Source organism: Ambystoma mexicanum, chromosome 1p (genome assembly GCF_040938575.1).
Source record: "Ambystoma mexicanum isolate Mex_15411 chromosome 1p, UKY_AmexF1_1, whole genome shotgun sequence".
NCBI classification, from domain to species: domain Eukaryota; kingdom Metazoa; phylum Chordata; class Amphibia; order Caudata; family Ambystomatidae; genus Ambystoma; species Ambystoma mexicanum.
The window spans coordinates 1390649983-1390677345 of NC_090921.1; the positions used below are offsets into that span (position 1 = coordinate 1390649983).

General features: G+C 49.4%; 1 protein-coding gene across 1 annotated transcript in view; it reads left to right on the forward strand.

The window, feature by feature from the left end:
• The window catches only part of VPS35 (VPS35 retromer complex component), a 1351314-nt gene that overhangs the window by 795209 nt on the left and 528742 nt on the right, over positions 1–27363 (forward strand). The window contains exon 12 of the mRNA XM_069607068.1: positions 21445–21600. Coding sequence (XP_069463169.1) covers positions 21445–21600 — 156 coding nt within the window. The remainder of the gene's footprint in view (positions 1–21444; positions 21601–27363) is intronic.

A 27363-nucleotide genomic window follows, 5' to 3' on the forward strand; every position in this document is an offset into this window, starting at 1 on the left:
AGTCTCACTCTTAGCAGGAGAACAACAAACCCTTCAAATCCAGAAAAGCTTCTGGGGGACTCTATAGGTAAGGGCAATTAGCCATAGAATGAGAATTCCCCCTTACAGAGGGGAAGAAGTTAGAGGCCATGGGAAAAAACGTGATCTACTCATCGGCATACACAGTCAAGGCGGCCAACGCACTTGCAATCCGGGGAGCTGTGGTATAACATGGCCACGCTGCTGGAGTTCCTACCCGACGACAAGCGGGTTGAGGCGCTTTCCATGCTCCAGGAGGAGGAGGTGGCATCGGACCATGCCATCACAGTGGCCCTGGACGTCGCGGACACAGGGTACTGACAGATGGAGACGGAGGTGTCTGCCTCCGTCGTCATGGCTGGCTGAAAGCCATAGGAAGTCCAGGCGAGGGTACTGGACCTGCCCTTCGATGGGGACACCCTCTTTGGGAAGGCCGTCGTTGCAGGCCATTCAAACTGACACAGAGACAGCCCATGCTCTGGGCACTCTTCAACAACACTGCCCTTCCTTTCATGCCTTAGGCGGGAATCCCGGCAGATCGTCAAAGTTTCGCCCGAGGGTCCTCTTCGTACTGTCAATCGTCCCGGCCCACGACTCAGGAGGGCGTTTCAAGGCTTTCGGTGGAGGTGACTGTCACGTCCCCGGTCACACACCGCACTACCATCATGTCCCCATGTAATTCCCAACAGCGGTTGGACTACAGCTCATGTTGGCATAGCAAACGACTCAAGAGAAACTCCTTTCCGACACGAGCCCCTTACCTCCAGTGGCGGTTACCATGGAGACTGTCCACACCACTTCATGGTCTTCGGATTGGTTTTGGGCCCCGTCGCGTTAAGTGACACGTGATCAGGAAGTGACAGGCTCGGTTGGTTACACGAGATGAGGAGCACGCATCATGTGATCAGGAAGGAAGCATTGACGCGCTCACGTGACACGGAGCGTAACACGTGACACGCTCACATGACCTTTTTTTTGCCCTTCAAAAGATTTGTTTTGTAGAGCGCTTTCCCTGCTTCTGTTCCTTGGAATCCTTGATCACGGACTGCCTTCACGGACCCGCTCTGCTTCTCCTCGGTACCTTTGCTTTGGCGATCTTTCCCGGATCAAAATACGAACTTGGTTTTTCCCTCGGACTTGCTTTTGGATCCTCCATTGTTATTGTCGTGACCGGCCGGTTTTCTGACCACGGACTACATCTTGGACTGATTACGGATTTCCCATCACAGTACTTTGCTCACGTTTCTTGGCAAAATCAGGTGTTTCTTTCCATCAAGAGAGTGCCACATTACCATCTGCTGCCTGCCGCCGTCGACCATAATAGAATCCTGCCCAGTACTTCACCCAGGGTATCTGACCACTGGCATTGGGGTAAGAAAGAGTGTGACTTGTCCTTGTAACAATTCACTGCCTTGCCTTGCTTTCTCTAACCTAGTTGCTTGCCTTACAGTGGTCAGGGGGTTCACTTCCGGCGTTCCTGGTTCCAGGCTGACGGTACTCCACACCTGTGGCCCCAAAGATTGCACGGGCAGTTATATTCTATACTTGCCCGCATGGTACTTGGGGACGGAGGTTTCATCATCTACACGACCATCAAGTCTTAACAGTGGCCGAAGTAGTCCCCGCTCCCAAGGCGGCACGCAGGTCCCGAAGCAAGATTAAACCGGCCAAGACGTCGGCCCGCCCACCTGCACCCAGGTGGGTGGCCGGATGGCAGGCTTCGTCGGCGAGTGGAAGAACATCTCTACCGACAGAAGGGTGCTGGATGCTCTCGCCCACGGACACACTCTTAGAGTTTCAGCAGAAGTGTCTGTGGATACCTTCTGTGGCCCGGCAGGAGCAGCACATCCCTCAGCTCCTGCAGGAAGTATGGGCGATGATGAGAAAAGGGGTGATAGAGCAGAGCTGGTTCCGCATTGACTCTGGGGCTCCGGAGTCTACTCCAGATACTTCTTGGTAAAGAAGACCACCCGGGGTTGAAGGCCCTTTTTAGACCTGCAGAGTCTCAAGAAATACATCTAGTCCCAAAAATTCAGGATGGTCACGTTGCAGCACGTGTTGGGCCAACTGGAGGAAGGAGACTTCTTGACGTTGCTGTATCTGGAGGACGCATCGTTCAATGGCCCCATTCATGTGAAGCATTGGATGTTCCTGCTCTTCGTGGTACAGGGAAGGCACTACCAATTCAAGGCCCTCCTCTTCAGACTGAAGTCGGCACCCAGGGTGTATATGAAGTGCCGGGCACCAGTGGCGGCCCATCTGCATTTATAGGGGATACACGTGTACCCTTACCTCGACGACTGGCTCATCCGGGCCAAGTCAAGGGAAGTAGCCGTCGAACACACGGAGAGGACCTGGGGTTCTCTGTCAACTATCCAAAGTCCTGCTTGATTCCATCGCAGAACGCTCTGTGTCTTGGGGCCAGGCTCAACACGGTCTCTTGCCTGGCGGCTCCCTCATAAGAGAGGATAAAGGCCCTGCTGGGCAAGGTCCAGTGGCTGTTGGCAATGAAGACCACTGCAGTGCTGACCATCAAATCACTGCTTGGCATGATGTCATGCATGTACCTGAACTGTCTCCGCAGGTTGCAGATGCGACCCCTTCAGGAGTTCCTGAACGCTCCATGTATCCAGGTTTCCGGAAGCTTCGCCGGCAGGATTGCTCTCGAGGAGTTGTGTTAAGCTATAAGATGGTCGGGCGTACGCTCCAAAATCGCAGCGGGCACAGGATTTCACAGCATCCCGCACCGGGAGACTGTCACCACGGATGCCTCCCTGGAGGGCTGGGGAGCCCACACTGGACGTCTCCACGCCAGAGGCCTGTTGCTGCTGGAGGAGAGGGATCTCCACATCCATATCCTGGAGCTGCCGGCAGTGTTCTGGGCCCTCAATTTGTTCCTACGTCCCTCAAAGGCAAAGTGGTGAGGGTCTTCATGGACAACACCACTACGATGTTCTACAACAGGAAGCAGGGGGGCACCCGATTGCCAGCGCTCTCCAGAGAGACACGGGACTTGTGGCACTGGCCCATTGCACAAGAGATGTTCCTCATCCCTTTTCACCTGGCAGGGGTCAAGAACACCATTGCTGACTCCCTCAGCAGGGAGCTGCCATACTGCCACGAGTGGACACTTTGGCAGGATCAAGTAGACGGCCTCTTCTCAACTGGGGCAGACCCCAGAACGATCTGTTTGCGACAGCGACAAATTCCAAATGCTAGAAATTCGCCAGCAGGTTACACCAGCCGAGGAGCATGGAGGACGTGTTTTCCTTCCAGTGGGAAGGCCTGTTCCTGCACGCGTTCCCTCAGTTGCCTCTCCTGCTACAAGTCATCAGTCAACACAAACAGTGCTGATGCAGGATGATCCTTGTCCTGGTGTGGCCGAGGCAGATTTGGTACCCTTACCTTCTCAGCCTGTCAACATCACCCCCGCTCAAGCTGCCAGTGGTCGTGGATCTTCTCACCAGAGAAGGAGGCTCAATCCTGCATCACGACCCAGAGCCGCTGAACCTGAAGGCTTTCCTCCTGCGGCCTTAGAGATTGGAGGATACGAGCTACTGGGCAGACTGCAGGGAGGTCCTTGCCACGGCCAGATGGTCGTCGACTCTGAAGAGCTACGGGCACAAGTGGACGTGGGAGCTCGGCGCAGAAGATCCACCCTCTGAGGGTCACTGCCCCGCAGATTTTTCCGTGCCGGTTGCCCTTGGCCAAGGCAGCACTGGCACACGCCTCTATCAAGGTGCATCTGGCAACTGTTTCCCGCTACCCCAGGTCCCCAGGACGGTCTTCGGTTTGAGGAAATCCTTGATGAGACGGTGGGACCAAAGGACTGTTTCGATTGTTCCCGCCGGTAAAGGCATCTTCCCCAGCATGGCAACTCAACGTGTTATTGACAAGGCTCATGAGGGTCCCCTTCGAGCCTTTGCATGAGGCCCCTCTCAAGTTCCTTTTGTGGAAAACAGCTTTCCTTGTGGCCATCACCTCTGCCAGGAGGGTAGGTGAGATCCAGGCCCTATCCTGCAAACAGCCTTTTTTGACTTTTCACGACACAATGGTGGTGCTGCGGAAGCACCCCTCTTTCATGCCAAAAGTTCAGTCGGAATTCCACCTCAACAAGCCTTTGGTGTTGCCTGTGTTCTTTCCGAAACCTTTGTTGCCGGCTGAGAGGGCCTTGCACACGCTGGATGTGATTCGTGCTCTGAAGAACTATGTGGCACGCAAGAAGTTTCCGGAAGACGCCTCAACTATTCGTGAACTTTGGTCTTGTGAACCAGGGGAAGGCCTTGTCCAAGGCTTCCATCTCCATGTGGCTCTCCGGCTGTATCACACACGGTCACTGGTTGGCAAACCAACTGCTGCCTGGCCGTCCAAGAGCCCATTCCACCAGACCGATCGCTGTGATGACAGCGTACCGGTCTGTTGTGCCCCTGCTGGACATCTGCAGGGCTGCTATGTGGAGTTCCACGCATAATGTTGTACCGCTATGTATTCTATGCGAACCCTCCCGCCATCCATTCTGAGGCTCTTGGTCATACTGCCACTTTACGTGCTTACCAAATCTGAATATGGCTGTCAGAGGAGGAGCTTAGGGAGAGGGCAGTCATTGGCTGGGGGGGGGGCTGTATGACCCAGAGCCAGGGGTTGGTTTAGACGAGAAATACAGTTTGTAAGTGAAAGTTTCTTTTACTGAGGATTCCCAGCCTGATGGCAGGGAATATTCATGAGCATGTGAATCCATGCCAGACCTCATGCTGGTGAACAATAGTTACAGGTAAGTAACTTGTTCCTTCTCCATCAACCTCAAGAAGTCAGTTACTCCCCACTCAGGCCTTAACATTCCTGGGGCTAATTTGGGATACGAGGGTGGAGAGGATGTTCCCCTCGGCAGACAAGATCTCAGCAATCAGGAAGGGCACCAGGCATTTTCTCAGCAGACCGGAGAGCTTGGTGGTACCAGCACCTGCTTGGCATAATGGCAGCTTGCCTCCTGGCTGTGCCGCGCTCATACTGTGGAGGCTGCAACTGCATTTCTCCGCCTTTCGGAATCGGGAGACTGGCTCCCAGGCAGCTCTGGTCAGCATACCACAGCACCTGCACCCAGACTTGGAGTGGTGGAGTGCAGAGAACAACCTGTTAGTGGGCAGACCATTACCTCGTACTTGTCCCTAGAGGGATGGGGGCTACACTGGACAACCACAGTGTCCATGGATTATGGTCACAGCAGGAGCAGCTGGAACACATCAATTGGCTCGAGATGATGACCATCTGGCTTGCCCTCAAGGCTTTTCTCCCCATCGTCAGCAGCAGGGTGGTCTGTAACCAGACAGACAGCTCAACTTGCATGCATTATATCAACAAACAGGCAGGTACGAGGTTCCTTCCGCTCTGCCGGCTATCCATCGACATTTGGGAGTGGGCACTGTCCAACATCATTTACTTGTCAGCAGTCCACCTTCCAGGGGAATCCATCCTGGACGCGGACAGGCACAGCAGGCTGGGATTGACAACTACGAGTGGCAGCTGAACAGAGTGGTCCTGTGGGGGATCTTCGACAGGTGAGGCCAACCGCAGGTAGACCTATTTGCCACTATGAATAACAGGAGACGCACGCTGGCAGGGGCGCAGCAGGGGATCGCTGGGGGACGCGTTGCAGATCATGTGGAACGGCATGAATGCATACACGTTTCCTCCCATCTCGCTGATTGACAGAGTCATCTGCAAGGTCAGGGAGTCGCAGAACCTCCGACTCATCTTGAGAGCGTCATGGTGGCTGGCAAGACCTTGGTTCTCGGAGCTCCTCCGACTCTCGGACCAACCTCCAGTATGCCTCTCGCTGGGTCCAGCCCACTTACTCTCCCAGCAAGGAGGCACAGTGGTTCACCCCGCTCCTCAGAAGTTAGCACTGGCAGAGTGGTTCCTGAACAGGTCACCCTTAAGCATCTAAACTTGTCACAGGACAACTGGTTATCATACAAGGGGCAAGCAGCGACTCCACCCGGAGTCAGTACATGAGCAAGTGGACCAGGTTCTGCCACTGGGCCAAGACGAACAATGTTGATTCACTGACATGCACACTGGTCGATTTATTATCCTTCTCAGTGCATCTGGCTCACTCAGGTGTGCAGGTAGACACCTGCCGTACGTATCTGGCTGCCATTTGGGCCTACAAGAATTCTGGAGACGACGACTTCTCCCCTTACAATCGGGTAGTAAGAGTCATTTGGCAAGACTGACCAGATTATATCCTCCAGTCAAGCATCCACATCCGGTCTGGGACCTTAACGTGGTGCTGGGCGCATTGGCTCACAAACCCTTCAAACCCATCTGCAGTCATCAGGCTGGTAACTATTATGGCGGCTCTGCTGGTTGGCCCTACTTCACGTCGGATTGGCATGATTCAAGCCTTGGTGGCTACAGAGCCTTATACCATGTTTCACCAGGACAATGTGGTGCTCAGGTCGCATCCTGCCTTTCTCCCTAAGGTTGTTTCTTCCTTTCACATTAGCAAGGAAATAGTACTCCCAACATTCTTTGCTGATTTGAAGGATGAGGCTCAGAAGGTGTTGCACTACATACGGGTTAGGACACTTTGTTTCAATCATCGACCATCCCAGCCCTTTTTTTAAGGCCAGCGTAGGGTCGACCCAACACACCCTTTGGAGCAGGGTTTAGAAAACCCAAATAGCCGTTGCATTCCTCAGCCACGTCTCCTGAAATAAGAGAATATCAAATTTTTCCAAGTCAGTTACATTTTCAAAGAAAAGAGACCAAAACCCTCTGGTGTTCCAACATCTAATCTTCAAATAGGAGGAACACTTTTGCACTTGAGTCTAACATCCTGCTTGAGGTCCCAGGGCTCCTGCCAGCCAAGACCAAGGTGGTTCCCCAGATATTCCAGAGGCGGGCACATTTTTCGAGATAGCCAGAGATTTAATTTGATTAGCAACTGTACATTTCAAGGCGTGGAGCTATTTCTTGTTGAAAGTAGATTCTTCCTCCTTCCTAGAATTTAACCGTGGCCTTTTCCCTCCATCTACTTTCTTTTCCCCCTCTCCAGCGGGACAATCTTTTCGATCATCCTCCATAGCCAGGGCTTCTCTCCACTTTATCTTAAATCGGTCATGAACATCTGAGACATCATGGCCCAGACCCAGGAACTTATCCTTTAATGCCAGGATTAGATCCTTCTTGACTTGAGAAAATAGATGTAGGATAACCCAGTCGGTCTTTCTTTCCTCTACAAATTCAACAATCTTAATATCATTTGAGGCAAATTTTCGATCAGGGATGATACAATTAAATAGCCTCATGACATTCCCTCTATTCAACGTAATCATGTTAGCATCCAGCTTGATTTCCAGACAGATCTTTGGGCTAAGTTTCACTCGGCTCCTTGCGGCATGCATCACTCTTGGTTTCATAGATGATTTATGTAGGTCCGCGACTGGAGCACCTGGTTTGCACAGTTTCAAGCCCCCCATTGTTCTTTCCTCAAGAGTCTTAAAGGCCTCTAACACCTTTTGAGGTTCATTTCCCAACTTTAGAGGTAGCAGAGGTCGCGCCTCCTTTGTTTTGGGATTAGAGGCCCCTGTCGAGGGCACTGCCATGGGGCCCTCGGGTTGCTCCCTCAATTGAGAGTCCTTAGAGATATGAATCTTCTTATGGGCAGACATCAATGGCTCTCCCATGAGGCCTTTGATTTTTTCCCATTCCCAGTTACTCACGTCTTTCCAACTAGCGTCATCTTCCGCTCTCTCCATTTCTTCTACCAACATACTCAAATCTCCAGTAGATGATGACAGCACACTCCTGCCCAAAGCAGCAATCGGATCCAGCACTATTTCTACCCCACTATCCTTCAGTGGGGGAAGCTCTTTTCGAGATTTTTTGGCTGCAGAGAGATTGATTGGCTCTGGAGGAGATCTGATGTTCCGTAAGAACGATCTCGACCCCTTAGCCTTTCTTTTTGCTCAGGCCGGCATTTTTTTTGTTTTTATTGCCTGAGGCAGAGGGCGTTTTTTCCGCCGCCCTCAGGGGCCCATTTTTAAGATCACTCGGCGGCATACTTATCTCCACCCCTGCATTTGAGTGGGGCCTGTTTTCAGATCTTTCTTCACATTAGAAACTGAGAAGACATTCTTATCCCGGGGACCACCAGATCGATTTCCCACTCCAGATGTTAGATCCACAACAGGATTCATGACAGCTGGCCCCACGCTTGCTAGTTCCAAATTGCACCTTTTCGCCTTTGGAGAATCACTCAACTGGGTCACATCCTTCATATTAGCCCTCATCCATTTACAGTCTTGCAAGAGGGCCTCCATCATCACAGACTTGTCCGAGGGTTCGCGTCTTGCCAGATCACATAGTATATTTTGCCAATTGGCTAATGTTTCGGCTTCCTTATCCATTCTTTTATCAACTCTTTTTGCCAGCAACTCCAGATGTGATATTTTTTCCGACAAGGCAGTTATCGATGAAGATTGCTCCTGCAAGGCACAGTTCAAACTTTCATACAGCTTTGTAAAGGGAATTAGGGATGTCGAAACAAAAGCAATCACTAGTTGTTGCATATGCGATAGGTCCACCACAACCTTTGGGTGAGAGTCCCTCCTTCTCGATCTTCTTCTGGAAGCTGGTAGGGATGCTGTATATACAGACGAGGCCGAGGAATTTACTGAGGAGTTCCCTTCCCCCGTGACATCTTCACCTTCCTCTGTCTCAGTCACCAAACGACCCGCATTCGAGAGGGGAGAGAACACAGCCCTGGGCGAAAAATTGGACATTGAGTCTTCCTTAGCATGACCTTGCAATCCACCATTCTGAATTACAGAGAGATGGCTCTCGATTTGTCCCTTCTAACTGACCAATCTCGCCTCAGAGGTAACACTCTCCTCTCTCTCCACCACTATATCCGCATTCACCAGAGATTGATCCAGGGGCATTAAACATTTGTTGACTCTAAACAGACTGAGTCTTTTTTGCCTAGAAATTTTCATGGCGAGATCCGCCAAGTTTTTACTCAGTTTATTAGCCAATTCTTCATTCAGACTTAATACAGGTTGCTTTGTACTTTACAGAGGTTCCATGGTTGGATCATTCCCAAAAACCTGCTCACTTAGAGGGGCACCCTCCCGGGGCATTTCCTTTAACTCCAACACTTCATGCGGACTGGCTGCCGGCTCCATGTCCACAAGGCCGTTATTACACATCAGCGGATTTACATTTAGTTCAATTGGTCGAGCAGAATGCCCAACACAGTTGCTCACATGATTCCTCGAATGATCAGAGGGTCAGGGCTAGAACAGTGTCACAAATTCGGGATGTTTACTCTATCCCGCGGATTGTGCTTCCCATTTAACGTCTCCGGCCCTGCCCCCCTTTCGGGACGAGCTGCGCCCAAGGCATCTGTCTCCTCTTGGGGCTCCTTTTCAGGGGAGGTTGAAGCACACGGCCCACAGCATTGGCTGAGGGCACCCGCCTCCAATGTCAGTTCCAGCCCAGCCCCCCCTTACATGTAGGCGCGTACGCATGCTTGGGATGCTCAGCGTCTTTGCCCTCTCCGCCATCAAAACCACAGGGATGTAGGGAGCTGTAACGCCAGCTGAGGGCCACCCAGCCCAGCTCACCCTGCAAACTCCTACAAACTCCACTTGACTCCGCTTCGCGGAGGAAGTGAGACTTAAGTAGGAGTTAGTCCTTCCTGGCTGGGGGTGGGAGGGGCTCACCAGGGCTCTTCCCCAAGAGTTTTCTTAAAGCGCCAGACGCACTCGCGCTCGTAACAACCAGCGCTGATAATCACAATCCAAAGAGGGAAATCCAAAAAGGAAGCACCAAAAGCACAGGCAAATTTCAGAGTCAATCCTCCTGCAAACTCCACTCGCCTCCACTTCACCAAATGCAGCTAACTTGAGATACTCAGCCTTGCCGGGCACCATTCAAATCCTGCTGTCTGCGTGCCTCTACACAAGACCTTGAACAGTTAAAATTGTCCTGCCACAGAACCTAACCTCCTTTTTCTGAGCTGCCGAGCCTAAGCAGGGTTTCGGTCTGTTCATGGTGTTTCAGTTGTCAGGAACTTCCTTCCAAAGACATTTCACTTCTGACTTCCTTGTGGGCAGCTGAGAGGATCCATGCACGTGTCACATTCAGGGAAAATTAATGTTGTAATCAGTAAGGTTATCACCATTTGGGTCAAGTCCACCCTCTCAACTGTTTATCAGAAGACTCAAAATCCTCAGGTTAACTGCCTGAACAGCATGATGCAGTGTCTCCACGTTTGATTGTAGGTCACCAGCGAGGCAACATTCCTGTAATTTTTGGAAGTTCAGTTGCACTCTTGCATCTATTATTGCACCAGTGCAATCTGTGATGAATTAACCTCAATTCTCGAAAATGCCTTTAAGTTTGGCCTACACATATCTGACCTTACTCTCAATGCTACGATCAGTCTTCTATCAAGCCCTAAAAATTCTCCAGGACCACTTTGTCTCCTTGGGAGGTGGGCACAGGTATCTGCGTCTTAGGACTGACATACTTTTCTCTCAATCACTGTCCTTCAACCAAGATCTTGAATCAAAAAGACTTTCTTTTCTGGTCCAGCCCTTGTAGTCCTATTTAGACATTGTGTAGCACAGAGGGCAATCTGGTACACCTTAATTAAAAGTAAATACATCTGAGGTTTGTAATGACACTCTAGCCATCCAGAGGCATCAGAGCTCCTCCAATAAGTCTAATTGATTAAAGCCTTTCTATGTTCCCCAGGCAGCAGTCAATGCTCAGGGCACAGAGAAACGGGCCCAGTCAGTTACATCTCACCACCGCTCCAATTCACCATTCTTCCCTCCTCGTGTGCTACCTTGTGCAGGAATTCTTGAACAGATTTGTTAGGAAAGATTTCTCTTTTGGAAACTTTACCTCTGTATTTCCTATCAACACCCAATCTATCTGCTTTGTTTTTTAACCTGTTCTGACTTTTTGAAGGCTTTCCTTGCCTTGTTTTTTGCTCATTGGTTATGGGGAAACCAAAAAGTCCTTCAGTTTATGAATACTGAGAAACTAGGCTTCTTTTTTATCTATTACATTTGAGTAACTTTTTTACCTTGCACACACTGTACAATGCAGTAAAATGTGGGACCTTTGTTTCACTCTAGCTTTTTACGCTTGAGATGTTGCTGGTGGCAGCAATTATATTTACCATGTTTGCATTATTATTAATGCGCACATTCGCGTTGCTCTAAAATGGCTGTGCCACGAGAATTTTGCTTGTTCTTTTGCCCATATGGTAGTTTGGCCTTCTTCCTGCCTTGTCAGATCAGGAAATCCTATATAAGGTCATGCACTTGCATTCACGGGCTGGTGGTGTGTGTGTGTGTGTCCCAGGAAGTTGGTGGGGACTGTCTGGTTCCATTCCACATCCATGGAGCCAGAGAGTCTAGATGTGGTGCATGTGTAAAAGCAATAATTGTTCCTGATTGCACAACTACTGGCTGCTTGAATGGTGCAGATCCTTACCATTGGTGGGCCTGGACCTACTTCCAGGCTGGATTTTGGAAAAGTGGACAATTCCTGCAGCTATGTCTCAGGTCTGCGTTGGAGCCAAGGATTTCTTGTAGAAAAACAGCCCACTGAACATCCGAAGAAGACTCCTGAAGAGGCCTGGCATCCCTTCCTGCATCCAGCCCGGTGAAGCCCTATTGGACTACCTGATCTCCGATGACTCAGAGCCGTGTTTCAGCCCTTGGACTAGTGGTACAAACTAGTCTTGACGCCTTCTTGAGGATCCAGCTGTCTTTTTGAAGATTCCCTGGACCACCCGGTGGACTGACCAGCTCTCTTCTGGGCTACCTCGTCAGAAATGTCACCATTCCAGGATTGCACTCGGAACTTTGGTGGTCACCAGCTTGTGGTGCAAGTCGCCTTCCTGGCGAATTTCAACATCCCAGCATCAAGGGATCATGTCCTAGAGAATTGTCTTAAACCGCGGCTGGAAAGACACCTGCCGTCATCTATGTGCCTTGGCCGTCGCTGGAACTCCCCTTCTCCGTCCTGTGAAGTGTCCTGGAGAGGCCTGCATTGGTGAATCTTGCATTTCTTCATCGCTATGGGTTGCATCTGGACCAGACCTGAAGAAACCTTGCACCTGCAGCTCGTGGGCACCTCATCAAAACCAATGGCCGGAAATCCAATCGCCTGTGACACCCCACCCCAGTCGATCCACTAATTCATCAGAAAAAATCTGAGTCAGGGGGGTAAGTAAATGCAAGGCATTTGTCCCCCTGTGTCCTCCATAGGGTAACTTTGGGAACAAGTCCCTTTGTATCCGAATCTTCCATTCACCTGCCTTTTGGTCATCAAGCTTGGGTAGTGTTTTCTAAAAGCTAAAAACCCAATTTACTTACCTATTAAACTTATTGAATATCTTCTTTATAACAATCACCAACACAAGTAAAATTATTTCGAAGGGATTGTGTCCTCCGACGTATTCCTTAGCTAACAATTCGTCTCCAGCTTGCTGCCTCGGAATTTTTTTCTCTGTATAGGGCGCTGCGCGTCGACGTCCGCCGAGTCGATGTCCCTCGACAGCCACCGTATCGGCGCCGACGTCAACATGTCCATAAATAGCCACGCGTGGCGTCCATTGCTCAGTTCCGTTTTTCCACACTTCGTGGGACCTCGGATATCGTTGCTCAGTTCAGTCAGATAAACCCTCTAGATTTACTCGAAAATACCAACTCGTTCTCGATGGCTTCTTCATCGGAACCGACAACGCCGCAATCCGGCTTCAAAAAATGTCGATAACGGATCCACACAGGATCTGCTTGTGGTGCTTGGGAGCCGAGCACCATTGTTCGGAGTGTGAGGACTGCATGTCCATGACGGCAAAAGCCTTGAAGGAGCACAAGGGGAAGCTCGAGAGGGGTAAGTCAGTCAAAACCTCCTCGAAAGATTCTTCGGCTGAGTCGAGGCATTCGTCTCCTCGCCGTCAAAAGCATTCCCATTCTAGATCTCGAAGTAGCTCCCACCATTCGTCGAGATGGAGACACTCAAAGAAGAGACGTCGAAGATCCCCTTCCTCGTCATCTTCTGTTTCCCCAGAAAGGGTCTCCTGCCCCACAAAACACAGCTCTCAGGCTGAGTGGGAGGAATTCAGGAAGAAAATGCTAAGCGTCTTCGAGAAAGCGGCCTCGACCCCCTCGAAGACAGCTAAGGGTAATACCCCGGGTGAAAAACCCAAAAAATCGAAACGCCGCGAGTCGCTGCACCCGGCGAATGTTTCCACCTGAGAGCGCCACGGGCCATCGGGTAAGAAGGCACCGTCTCTGCCGAAGATCCTTTCGACGCATGGATCGGCGCCATCGACGCCGTTGTTGAAGGGTTCTTCGACGCATCGATTAATCGACTCGACGCCATCGTCGACGCTGACATCGACGCCGCTGAAAGAGAAAACCACGGCTACTTCACAGCCAACGGTGATACCAAGAGCCTCCAGCACGACGCTGAGACCTTCGTCGACATCCTCGAGTAGGATCCCGATCCTCTCGAGTACTTCGAGGCCTCTTCCAGTTTTCTCGACTCCGTTCTCGGCGCCTCCGAAGCCTGTCACATCGGCGTCGACGACATCGATGTTTTCTCGCCCAATAATGACGAGTTTGGCTCCTTCTGCCTTAGAAATGGGTTTTACACCATTTCCGAGGTCCGAATACCTCGGATTAGCTTCAATCTATGAAGAAGGGGAGGATTCTGACCAGGAAACCTTTGGGTTGCAGAGGACCACACTACCTGTTTCAGAGGATTTCACCTCTGAGGAAAGAAGGTTGAAAGACCTACAGGAGTCATTACATGAGGCAAGTGGGCTGGACACTTCCCCAGAAGTGGAATTTGTTAAACCAGACCCAGGGGAACATGCCGAAACACCCTATAGAACCTTGATGGCAAGGATTATTGAATTTATGGGTTGGTCTGCGCCTTCACCTGTTTTTCAACAGGATGACCTGACAGACATATTAGACAAAGGTTCACAGGAGGATCCTGTGGTCCCCTCCCATGCAGCCTTACAAAGAAAGATTTCATCTAATTGGGAAACTCCTGAAGTTATCCCGGCAGTCAATAAAAGATTGTCAGCCAAGTATAGGGTAGCTGCGGCTGACCCTGAATACTTATCAAAACACCCGACTCCAGAGAGCCTGGTGGTTCAAACGGCAACTTCATCAAGCAGCAGGTCCGCTTACCCTACTGTCCCACAGGATAGAGATGACAAAAGGTACGATTCTATGGCAAAAAGTCTTTTCTGCCTGTAGTATGGCGTTGAAGTCCAACAACGCCACCTGTACGCTCGCCAGGTTCAGTCACACACTGTGGGAGTGTGCTTCATTAGCGGCTGACTGCATACCCGAAGGAGAGAAAGGGAAGCCTTCCTTAACATTATTAAAGATGGCAAAGATGCCATGTACGAATCACTTCAAACTGGCATCGATTCCACTGACAGTATCAGCAGGGCCATGGCGGCAAGTACGACAATCCGCAGGCATGCGTGGTTGCGAAAGTCTGGCTTTGCTCCAGATGTACAGGCCAGACTTTTGAATATGCCCTTTGACGGCTCTTCTTTATTCAGTAAAAAGGCTGATGACAGTCTGGAAAAGTTGCAGACATCTAAAGCAGCGGCAACATCGTTATGAGCTGCAATCCGCCAAACTCCTTTTCGCCTCTCAGGAACCTCTGGAAGAGGAAAGTCCTTTCGCTATTATTCCGCATTCGGGAAAGGCAGAGGACAGCCTGCTCAAAGAGGCCAAAGGAGATCCACTCGAGGTGGACGTGTCAAAAGTACTAAAGCCGCAGCAGCAGCAGGTGCCTCTTTACCCTCGGCATCCCCTCAAGGTGGATGGGTCAAAAGTACTAAAGCCGCAGCAGGTGCCTCTTTACCCTCGGCATCTGCATACTCCGCCCCCAAACCACTCTGAGGTCTTTCCACACAAAACACCTGTAGGGGGCAGGTTAACTCACCATCTGACGGAATGGCAGGCTATAACGTCAGATGCTTGGGCATTGGAGACAGTTGCCCAGGGTTACTGCCTACCCTTTCTACACATCCCTCAGAGTCATCCACTGGGGCACAGCTCTCTAAAAGTTCCAGATCCGCTCCTCTTGCAGGAAATTATATACCTGCTAGAGAAAGGTGCCATAGAACCGGTACCTGTAGCGGACAGGACCAAGGGATGGTACTCCCCCTACTTTCTCATACCAAAGAAGGACGGAGGACTGAGAGCCATCCTGGGCTTACGAGAATTGAAAAAGTTCCTCAGGAAGGACAGGTTCAAGATGGTAACTCTCTCTCAGATCCTTCAGGCCCTCCAGGTCCAGGACTGGCTGGTGTCTCTGGACCTTCAGGATGCTTATTTCCATGTGCCAATCCATCTCAAACACAGGAAATACCTGAGGTTCGCAATTGGCGACTCTCATTATCAATTTCGAGTTCTGCCATTTGGGCTGACCTCCGCCCGAGGGTCTTCACCAAGCTAATGTCGGTAGTGGTTGCGAGTCTAAGGAGGGAAGGGATCCACGTCTACCCCTACCTGGACGATTGGCTGATCAGGGCTGTATCTTCGGAACAAGCTCAGATCCAGCTAGATTATGTCTGCCACTTCCTTCACAAACTGGGCTTCTCCCTCAATTTAAAGAAGTCACAGATGATACCATCACAGAGACTCCAGTTCATTGGAGCGGTCCTGGACATTTCCCTGGGAAAACCCTTGCCACAAGAGGTGAGGGCTCAAGATATTCTGCAGATGGTCAACAAGTTCCAAAATGCCCAACGTCTCCCAGCCTTTGACTTTTTGAGGTTGCTAAGCCTCATGGCATCCTGCATCTTCCTTGTGCCAGAGGCTCGTCTGAGAATGAGATCTCTTCAGTGGGCGCTGAGAACTCTTTGGTCTCAATTCTCAGGGAGAATGACAGATCTCCTCCGGATTCCGGACAAGGTAGCCCACAACCTTCTATGGTGGGCCTATCCAGAGAACATCTTGAAAGGAGAACTCTTTTGGCAACCATGGCCGGAGATAACAGTAGTCACAGACGCCTCACTCACGGGGTGGGGAGCCCATGCCAACGACTTGACTATCAGCGGTCGTTGGTCTCCATCGGAGTTCAGACTACATATCAACCTATTAGAGCTGAGAGCGATCAGACTAGCGCTGAAAGCTTTCCTGCCATCAGTACAGGGGAGAAATGTCCTGATAATGACGGACAACACGGTGGCCATGCACTACCTCAACAAAAGAGGTGGCGTAGGGTCATGCCACTGTGCAGAGAGGCAATGCAGCTCTGGTTTTGGGCAATTCAGGAAGGAATCTCTCTATCGGCATTCCACCTAGCCGGGGAGAAGAACTTGACAGCGGACACTCTGAGCAGGCAGAGCACAGTCTCCCACGAGTGGGAGCTAGCTCAGGAAGTCCTTCAAGAGATCTTCGCCCTTTGGGAAACCCCACAGGTGGATCTGTTCGCCACAAGCACCAACAGGAAGTGTGATCTGTTCTGTTCAAGGGAATTTCCCCCGAGGGGAGCTCTAGGAGACGCGTACGTAGTGGATTGGGAGTTCCCACTCCTTTACGTGTTTCCACCAGTCCCTGTTATTCCTCAAATGATCAGGAGGTTGAGAAGATTCCGGAAAACCATGATCCTAATTGCCCCGGACTGGGCCAGGAGAACGTGGTACCCAGACCTTCTAGATATGTCCATCTGCCCTCCAATCCGTCTTCCACGCAAAGAGAATCTTCTCTCGCAGAAGTGAGGTCAGGTTCTCCATCCAAACATCAGAACCCTCAACCTTCACGCTTGGCTTCTGAAAGGGTGAGGTACAAGGATTGGGACCTCCCTGATGACGTCATGGAGGTGTTGCTTTCGGCCAGAAGGCCAGCAACAAAGTCTTTATACTGCTGCCATTGGGACAAATTTTGCAGCTGGTGTAGAGAAGGGAATATCGACCCTTTTTCATGTGGTACACCAACAGTGTTATCGTTTCTACTCTACTTGGCAAACTCAGGCCTTCAAGTTGGCACTGTAAAAGGCTATCTCGCAGCGCTTTCAATCTTCAAGCGCACTGCGGAGGAACTATCGTATTTCAAACTACCTCTAGTAATACAATATCTCAAGGGATTAACTAATGTTTATCCTCCAAGACCATTCCAAGTTCCCTTATGGGACTTAAATTTAGTCTTAAACTTCCTAATGGGTAGTCCATTCGAACCGCTCCACTCTTGTTCGCTGAGATTGCTCTCCTATTGGTAGCACTAACATCTGCTATGAGGGTGAGCAAGCTATAAGCTCTCTCTTGTAAACCCCCCCATACAATTTTTCATAAGGACAAAGTTGTCCTACAGGTGAAGCCGAATTTCCTCCCAAATGTGGTTTCTGAATTTCATATTACTCAGAAAATTACCTTACCTTCGTTCTACCCTCCTCCCCATCCGGGGAAAGAGGAAGAAAGGCTACATAGGCTGGATCCAAGGCGAGCTCTGAGCTTTTACATCAGCAGACAGGCTAGGATTAGGCAAGCAGACCAACTGTTTGTAGGATACTCAGGTCACAAGTTGGGACTACCCATAACAAAACAGACCATTTCCAGGTGGATTATTTTGGCCATTCTGGAATGTTACAAACTGGCAGGGAAAGAGCCACCCCAAAATCTTAGGGCTCATTCAACCAGGGGTATCGCAGCCTCTTCGGCCCTCCAAAGAGGGGTACCGGTCCAAGACATATGTGCGGCTGCCACATGGTCGCCCACACATATGTTCACAAAATTTTACAACCTGGATTCCTCCGCTAGTCAAGAGACCAGATTTGGAAAAGCTGTATTACATGCGGTTCATTCCTAAAGGGATACATGACATTATTACTCCCACCTCCAATTACATGCCACTGATATGGGAGTCTATAAAAGATAAGGAATACGTCGGAGGACAAAATACCTTTGAAGAACTAGTTATTTCTTACCTTGTAACGTTCTTTCGATGGGATGTTCCTCTGACGTATTCCTTATCGCCCCTCCCATCCATCCCCGCAGTAATACTTCCCTTGTGGTTGCAGCTTACGCTCCTTCAAGGTCAATAACCAATTCAGGCATGACTTATCTTATGCGACAAAACGGAACTGAGCAACGGACGCTGCGCGTGGCTATTTATGGACATGGTGACGTCGGCGCCGATACAGTGGCTGTCGAGGGACATCGACTCGCCGGACGTCGACGCGGAGCGCCCTCTACAGCAAAAATATTTCCGAGGCCAGCAAGCTGGAGACGAATTATCAAAGATAAGGAATACATCGGAGGAACATCCCATCGAAAGAACGTTACAAGGTCAGAAATAACTTGTTCAACCACCCTACAGAAACTATATTCTTGGCAGAAGCATTGTGACTTTTGGGCACAAGGTCCAATTCTTCTTAGGGATTGAACTGCTGAAGTTTTGAAAATTCACTTGTTAGTTGGTTTCATCTTTACTCAATCAATTTACTTACCTTCTGTGTTGATTACGTAATTTGAATGCATTTTACATACCTATGGCATATGTATATATGTTTATTATTGAGTGTTGTGCGATAATATCACCTGCTAGTTTAATTTTTTTGTCTCTGTAAGGGCCTAGAAAAAATATTTTATATATTCCTGTCTAAATGTAACTATTGTGTATTATATTGTGTGGACTCATTGTGAGGGCTTTAGAGAATAGCCCTGACTGCTCTCCATGTTTACCTTGTGTTAGGCAAGATTGTATGCAGTACCCTGTGGGAGACTGCACCATCCTTGTCCTCTTGGCAATAGTTAACCCAACCTTTGTTATAAGCATGTACTACACAAGTTGGTAGAGTGACTGAGCAGCCAGACTTGTATCAAGAGGGGTCAATGTGAGCTTTAGGGTTATAACATAGACCTTCACAGTGACAAGTATCCAAATAAACACTTACACTCAAGGTTTCTTGATTAAACAATTATTTATTTAACAGTCAGTTTGAATGACCCTTCTTTAGAAGGGAGCAAATATGCAACACTTAAAATATACTTCAAAAACACACTCTTAGTTTCACTAAATCAGTAGATACCCATTTGGGATGGCACACAGACACGTCCTTTACCCTGAGGTAACTTCAATTGTTAGGATGTGTGGACTTTGATAAATCACTGGTTCATTTAGAGCAATACTGAGGTTGGTGTCAAAAGGAAAAGGTTAGAGGGAAGAAACAGTGGTTAACAAGTTTCTCAAACAGGTAAGTACTTTTGAATCTCTCCAGTGCAATGTAGATTAACCCTTTCCCAGCTACACAAGTTATAGAATGTGTGACGTTTTGGAGGGACAGATCAAAACAAAAGTCAGAGGTTAGAAGAGTCCTCAGGGGCCCAGGACAGCCAATGTTACTTGAGCAAAGTCTAGGGGGGTTGGAGATCTTCTTGCAGGTAAGTAAAAAGTCTTGCACAAAGTAAAAAGTCTTGCACAATGTTTTAGAGAGTTTTTGTTGAAAAAGAAATCACTGATGGGCCACAAGCTGGGAGGTTTGTGAAGGGCAAAGCTGCAAGCAACTCTGCAAAAAGCAACCAAGGCACGTCTCAACTGAGAGCTAGCAAGGCTACACAACAAGAGGTAAGTACCCCTTAGTTCACAGTACGTTAGGTCTGAAGAAATGGGTTCCAGCTGGCTTCTGTGCCTGTTGTAGGTCCTGCAGATCATGTTGTTTCTGGGCCTCAGTCGTGAGGACAAGAGGGAGGCCGTCTGGGGACTCCTGCACTACGGTTCAAAGGGCGGCGGCAGCAATGTGCAAACTTAAGATAAGCGGCACTTCGCGATTTCAGCTTCTCGCAAATAGCACCACCGCAGTTCTCGGATACCTTATGGACTTTCCTCGCATCAGGGGTCCAGCACTCTGTTGAGGTGACTCAGGCTTGGTCAGTCCTGCTTAATGAGAGTCCGGATGATCTTCCTCGAGCTCGGGTCCGACTTAAAGACGATGCTCTCGATTCTGGTGTTCCTCTCCCTGGCAATCAGTTCCTGCAGCAGCAATGGGAGTACAGCCAGCTCCTAGAGGGTTTCCAGATGATTTAGTCTTGGGGTCGATTGGTCCCACCTCGTCCCACCAACCCAAGGGGAGAAGTCGTCCTTTTCAGGGCTTCTCTAGTCAAGGCGAATTCGGAGCTTCAGCACTGCAGCAGGGCTTCACCAATGGTCCACGAGTTGAGCAAGCATCTCTTCCAAGTTCTTCTTCGGATTCCTTCGTCCAGTGGTCGACTCTGCCTTCTGTCCAAAAGACCTTGCCTTTTATGCAGGTTTCTCCCATTCATTCGCAGCCTAGCTGTCAATCACACAGCAGGGTGGCCGGCCAGCCAATCACCCTTGGGTGCATTTCTGTTACCAAGGAGACTAAGCACGGAGTTTCGGGCACCTGCCTCGCTTCCTGCCCTGCCAGTCATGCTGGAGCCCGAGGCAGGCTTCACTTGTGAATCCCGCCCACAACAAAACTAAGAGGGACCAAACCTGGTTTGGCGCGCAGAGTAAATCTAAAAAAGGACCTTTCCAACAAGACATGGCTAAAAAAGAAGACCAGGGCCATTTTGACGAAATGGGCACCCATGGGTGCTTTACTGCAGCTGCAATTGCAGCCCACGGTAGAAACACACAACGGTAGTAAAAACTAAACCACTGCCACCAGCCATTAATTGTAGATAGGGGAACATAAAAATGTTACATGAGAAAATCGACAAAGGGGATGTTATTGTAAGATAGTGTGTGCTGGGTCTAGAAAGTTACAAGATGTAAGTAAAGTCAATTTCACTTAACTGCTCTTGGTCACAGTAGTTTAACAAGAGAAGGTATTTAAACCTTTGCGAAATCTGGAAGACTTCCCTGTGCCACTGCAATGAAGCTGCTGTGTGTCACAATGTAAAAAGGTGATGCCTATGGAGTTTGTCAGACTCCAAAACCAAAAGAAACAGAAAAACACATGAGTGTGGGAAAAGGTCTCTCTCTCTCCAGGATAAAAATAAAAATGAAAAGTCCTAAAGTCCAGCAAAAGAGCTGGAGGGGGTGTCTCTTAGGTAAGAAGGGAATTGCCACATTTTTGAGATTTCTCCCTAACACCTTGATTGGGTTTTGGCTAACCTCCAAGAGTGCCCTGTTCACTACAAGTAGGGTGACATTCTAAAATCTGCCCACGAGGCCAGATTCTAGAAATCCATCGTAACACTATTGTATTCTAATTGCATATTTCATCATAGTTTTTATTCAATACAATGTCTCAACTTTAAAAGTGAACTTTGCCTGTTCTTCAGTACTCGGACATGCACTCCTGAGTAAAATAAAATGTGAAAATTCTTTGATCTTTTTTTCATTTTAGCAAGTGGTCAAAGCTTCAGAACATTAACATTCGTCTTGCATTTCTGGACAGGTTGATGCCATTATGAACCTGGTGTCTACGTTAATTCAGGACCAACCAGACCAGCCTGCTGACGATCCTGATCCCGAAGACTTTTGTGATGAGCAGAGTCTGGTTGGAAGGTTTATTCATCTCCTGCATTCTGATGACCCTGACCAGCAATACCTGGTAAGTTTGCTTGTTTTTTTAAATTACTGCATAGACTCGACTCACTTTTTTTCTCTTGCCACTTAATTTCATTACTGATGGAAAAATGAAACCCGCAGAAGGTGTTGTTAAGTCTTGTGACAAGTCCAGTTTTCTGGCCTTGTCAAAGGTGGTGAGGGCATGGGGGAGACCTGCCTAGAGGTAATCTAGCCCCGGCCTTGGCCCTGAGGGAAGGAACCACTTAAGGGCATCCAACCCTTATCCTTCCCCTTTGTGCCAGAATAATGTGGATCAGTAATCCTTTGGCCACAACCATGCCTCTTTTCCCAGATACTGGCCAGTGTCTTCCTTTTGGAAGCGCACGGAAATAATCTGAACCTGATATTGGGCACCTTACCGTAAGGAGTCCATCATTGCACAAGAGAAGCCATACCACCAGAAGTAGTAGGGTTGCAGTATTGATAGGAGGGTGGTAGGGCGGCGGCAGTAGTGGTAGGGGGGGCAGCAGTAGGAGTGGTGTGGAGAAGGGGAATACTGGTACAGAGGTAGAAGGGAAGGAGTGCTACCATTAAAGTGTGGAGGCAAGACCTAGGAGTGGAACATTGAAGGGACAATGGGATTGGTGGGAGGAGTAAGATAAGGGGTGAGTTTAGAGAGGAAGAGGTATATGTGAATAAACTAGCTTAAGTCCAGCAGAATGAGTACAAGGCACAATCCCGAACCCAGTTGGAACACTACTCTATGGATAGGTTAAGGAAAAGTTAAGAAGTCTCAGAGGGAGTTCAAACAGCTGGCACTTAGAGACTCATCATTAACAAAAGCCAGCCAGAAGACAATACAGGTTGCCGAGCGATATCCCTAACATGGGAGTTGCTGATGCCTGGGTTAGGGAGGCTATCCCATGGGAGATGAAGGGGTTAGCCTTGGACCCACAAATATTTCAATGAAAACTCTTGGATATTCCCAGAGTCTCGAGTGATTTGTGTGTCCTCTGTGTCACAATGCAAATTATTTCATAGGGGGCTTAAAGAAGCATTGTAGTGCTCTAGTGGGTTGACTAGCCTTTTAATCAGCTTCATCTGTGACTTTTAAATATGGGTCGGCTCTATCCAGATTTATTTTTAAACAAGCCAAAACAAGCAGTTCATAAAAGAGCTGGGGAAGTAGAAAGAGGAAAACAAATGTGGGTACATGGAATCTCCACCCATTAAGAAAAAGTTAAAAGGCAGAAATGAAAAGAAGCTGATTTGAATTACAGTACGGCAGGACAACACTCGAGTGTGTTTTTGTTTTTTCCTAACTATTTGGCGGGTGACCATGTCCTGCTGGAATAGAAGGCCCATGGGTCAGAGAAGAAAGCAGTATCATCTGTGAGTGGCTTTGGAATTTGTTGAACCCGGTCATGCAGAAGGACCGTTGAAAATCGAGAAACATTGGACATCTGGTGAGAGTCGCTGTGCCAACTACAGATGGACGTTAAGGATATGAAGAAAATCACTTCCAGCCATCAGGAAGTGAAGCAAGCAGCGTAAAACAGATACCTGCCGCTGAGGCTGAATGGAGCCTACAAAAGGACTCCAGATGGGAGAATTTTCCCAGGTGCGGAGACCAGGAGATGATATGCAGAACTGCAACTTCAATCAGGGTTCGCATGTAAACGATAATAGTGTGCGCATGTGCAACCATTAATCGATCCATAGAGGAGTCATCCCAATGCTCGCAAGAGAGATCAAGAGCTCTTGTATCTCCTACATATAGCAGAAAATCTAGAACTGGGTAAGACTGTTCACACACCCACATTGAGGCTTAGGATGAAAGACAGACATATATGCTGCTTAGCCGGCCTGAGGTCTGCAGTCCATATGTGGGGTGTGATTACCAGCGCAGTGTGTTTGTGACAAAGCCCGACCTGGATCTTAGAACTGGCCTCCAAGCAAAATCTACAGCAAAGACTGGAATCTCCTGTAGCAAATGCAAACCAAGGCTTTCAAGGTTCTGCAAAGAAAGACTTGCATTTCAGTGTTTCCCACGAACTTGAAAAGCACTTTGCTGGCACGATGGAGCCAGCCCCCCCAAACTTTGCATGCAGAGCACCCATCTAGTAAGCAGCCATGACAGTCTGGCCTGACACTTACATGGTGGGCCTGGGTAGGTACAGACTAATCCATTAGGAAACTCCCCTCAATTAGAGTTAAGGGCAAAAATAGTTTGCACACAAGGTGAGGAGGTGGGCACATGGGCCAGGACTAATCTGTGCCAAGGAAACACAGAAGGGAACAGGCAGACAATGAGAATGCATATTGCCCCAAACGCTAGATCACCCACACTACACAAGCCAGCTAGACTCCACTTGCTGTGTGAAAAGAAAGATGATGTGCTTGAAAGATGGTGTTAGAGAGGGAAAAGAGCTGAGAGAGATTAGTGGCGCAGAATAGGGATCAAGAGTGATGGAGAGCAGAAAGACGAGAGTAAGAGCTACAGTATAAAGAGTGTGCAGGTTAGAGTAAGGGGGCCAAAGGTGGTCGGTCTGGTGAATCCAGTGATCCGGAATCCATGTGTAGAAGTTAGGCTAAGGCAGGATGCCTGTTGTGTTGAGGACCTGAGGACAGAAGCTGGCAAGGGCTAGTCAGATCATGACTGGAAGGGTGCTGAAGTACATCAAGAGAGCTATTTCTCTTCCTAGTTGGCAAAGCGAGCGGGGCACTATATACCCAGAGGCAGCAAGACCGAAAAGACAGGGCAAATGTTCAAGGTGAGAGTGACAAGTAGCAGGTCATTGTGATGCTGGAAATGCATTGGAGGGGCAGGGCATCCATGTCCTTGTCCTGTACTCCTTCTATCATGTGTGTTCTGTTATTTTCTGCACAGGAGTTCATGTGGGACCCCTGGCTGTGCAGCTCTTCCTCTTTTTGGTTTGGTTAACAGACCCTTGAGATAACCTTATGCAACCCATGGGTGGGGGTACAACCCTGTTCCCCTAGTGTATGTTTTTGGGCACCTGTGTGTGGCCCACAGAGCAGGGTATGGGCTGGTGGCAGCTCCATGCTGAATTTGACAGGTGCTCTGAGTATCCTCCATTTTGGGATACCCAGGCACTGCCATTGGAATCAGATGATTCCTGGTAGGAGACAAGATGGCCCCTGTGGCCTCTTGCTTTCTATTGCCTGTTACCTTGTTTTCCCAAAAGTCCTGGGAAGCCCTGACTCTGTCCCTTCTCCTGACTGGCTGTTGGGTGGAAGTTCCATATATGGTATTGTGGGGGAAGTCCAGGCCAGGCTGGCTGTAGCCTTCCCAGTGACTGTATGTTGTGGGTACGCCCTTGGGGTGGGACCTGGGTGAAGGGAGTGTGTGACCAATATGCACTTTGTGTTATGGGTGTCTGGTTTCTGGTATGTGACACAAAGACTGAGACAGCCCTGCCCAAAACTGGTATGAATGCAGTGTGGAGTGCTGAATGGCTGGGTGCTTGTCCCAATCCACATTCCTTGTTGTGAGTGTCTGGATGGAGAAGAATGGCCTGGATGCACTGTGAGCCTGATTGGCTGCCTGTCTGCATGAATGCCCTTCTGGATGATTGGTTACCTGAGTGTGACCCAGCAGAGTGAATAAAAGACCAAACAGTATTTCTGGGGACCTCTCACTGATGGAAATTGTCCAGAAGCTAAAGTCGAAACTTGATGCTTACTCTCAGAGCTGAGCCGGAAGAAGAAGGTGAACCGCTGTTCCCTTCGACGCAGTCTGAAAGCAGCTGTGCCTTCAAGAACCTCATCCAAGAGAGGACCTGGCTAGGAGACATCTACCCGAGCTACGAGGGACCATTATGCACCAACTAACCTTCACCAAGGCTCCCTGAGAGTCAGCCTTCGAAAGACTGTCGACCGGAGACGGGGACCGCCGAGGAAATTGAAAAGAAGCGCCCGGACATCCGTCCACCATCGTTGACCAGGGTTTGGAGGATCGCCGTAAGCGCTGAAGGCCCATCGAAGCTGTGTTGCCCACAAGCGGGGACAGCTTGACACTGTGCCACCGACGACCGGAGCCGCAACGCTCCATTGCCAAAGAACACTTTGAATCAAGGACTCCCTTGCTCATCACCGTCGACCGCTTTGTCCCGCCGGAGAAAGTCAAGGTCGCTGACGAACCGAGGAGAATACGCTTGTGGGTTTCTCGCCATCCGAAGTCCTCAAAGACGCAGACGAAGATACGGAAGCCAGCCGTGATCGAGTCCCAATCGCCGACGCCAGCCGCTGACGACCGACGCCCTTGCTGGGCCAAAGTTCTTCATTGACTCTTTGCTGCAACAAATCATCGTCGAGGTGCACTGCATGCCTCATCTTCGCAGGACGTCCACGACCGAGCGTCGACGAGCACCGCAGGACCGAAGCTGCTTCCTCGACGCCTTCGTTCACCTTTTCTTTGTGGATCTCGACGATCCGTGGCTCCTGCCTTTAAAGGGAGTCCACTCAAAAAGGATCTGTTGACAACCCGATGTTGAACTCTGCTAAACCAGGTACATTGCGGTAGTAGAGCCTTTTTAGAGGGAACCAAGACTATATTGAACAATATATGGACCGGGCTTGTTTTATATCTTTTATTTACAGGTTGCCCGCTGGGGGTATCCTCACACAGAACTGTGCCTGACGGTAGCGGGCCAGTATTTTGCCAGTTGTTTAACCAACTTGTTTTCCTCCTCAAGTCTATTGTTGGTTCACATTATTAACTGATTTGTATGCCATTTAAAACTGTCTACAGTTGATGCATTTTAATGGAATCTAAGAAGTAATCGTGGTACCACATAGAGACTGTATATATTTATCAATTTAGAATTGCCTGAGCACAAAGTGTGTTATGTGTTCGTAATCAAAGCCTTATTTATATAAAGAACTGTGTTTTCACTTACATAGTGTGTGGACATTCCTTTGTGGGTGCTTGGTTACTACACTGTACTTAAGAACCAGCCTGCATCATCTCCTGAGAGCTAAGCTTCGATTGCTCGTCCATTGCTACCAACAATAGAGAATCTTGGCTGGGGTGCTCTGTGCTGCTGCTCTGCCATATAGAGGGCAGGAGTAAAGATAACCCCCCTCCAGTCTTTACAGTTATCACTTCTAAAACTAGACCCTAAAGCTGTTACTCAAGTAGCTGGACTAAATTCTATCTAGACCAATCCTGGTGTGGGGATATACCTGCAGAAAAGACATGCCTAGCAGAGACCCCCTACCTCCGGTGGGTGGGGACTACACACCTGCCCATTCCATGGCCTTGATAACCTAAGTGGTCCAACGACTGCCGGAGGCCATCCCACTTAGAAGACTGAGCTCCCAGATTACAAGCAGTCCAAAGCGACACACCTCCTTCAGACTTAGATGGTGAGCTCAGTTCTGGAGTTGAACTCTCAGAAAACATTTTAATAGAACTATCCCTGAACTGTATGGATTTCAGGACCAGTGAAACAGCTAGAAACTTTCCACCTGGACGCCTCGAGGTGAGTGCAGCACAGTCAAGACCCTTCTGGGCCCTGATTTTAGCTCCATCTGGCCCCTGCATAGGCCCCCTGCACCTGCGTGCACCGTCGCTTGTCCCGGCCCTCGCGCTCTCTCTTCCCCTTCCCGACCCTCCTCCCGCCTCCCAGCCCGCCCCCTCCCCTGATAGGCCACTAGCATTCCTGTGTAGGAAGCAGGCCCCTGCAACTCACCTCGAGCGCCACTTTCCACCTGGACGCCTCGAGGTGAGTGCAGCACAGTCAAGACCCTTCTGGGCCCTGATTTTAGCTCCATCCGGCCC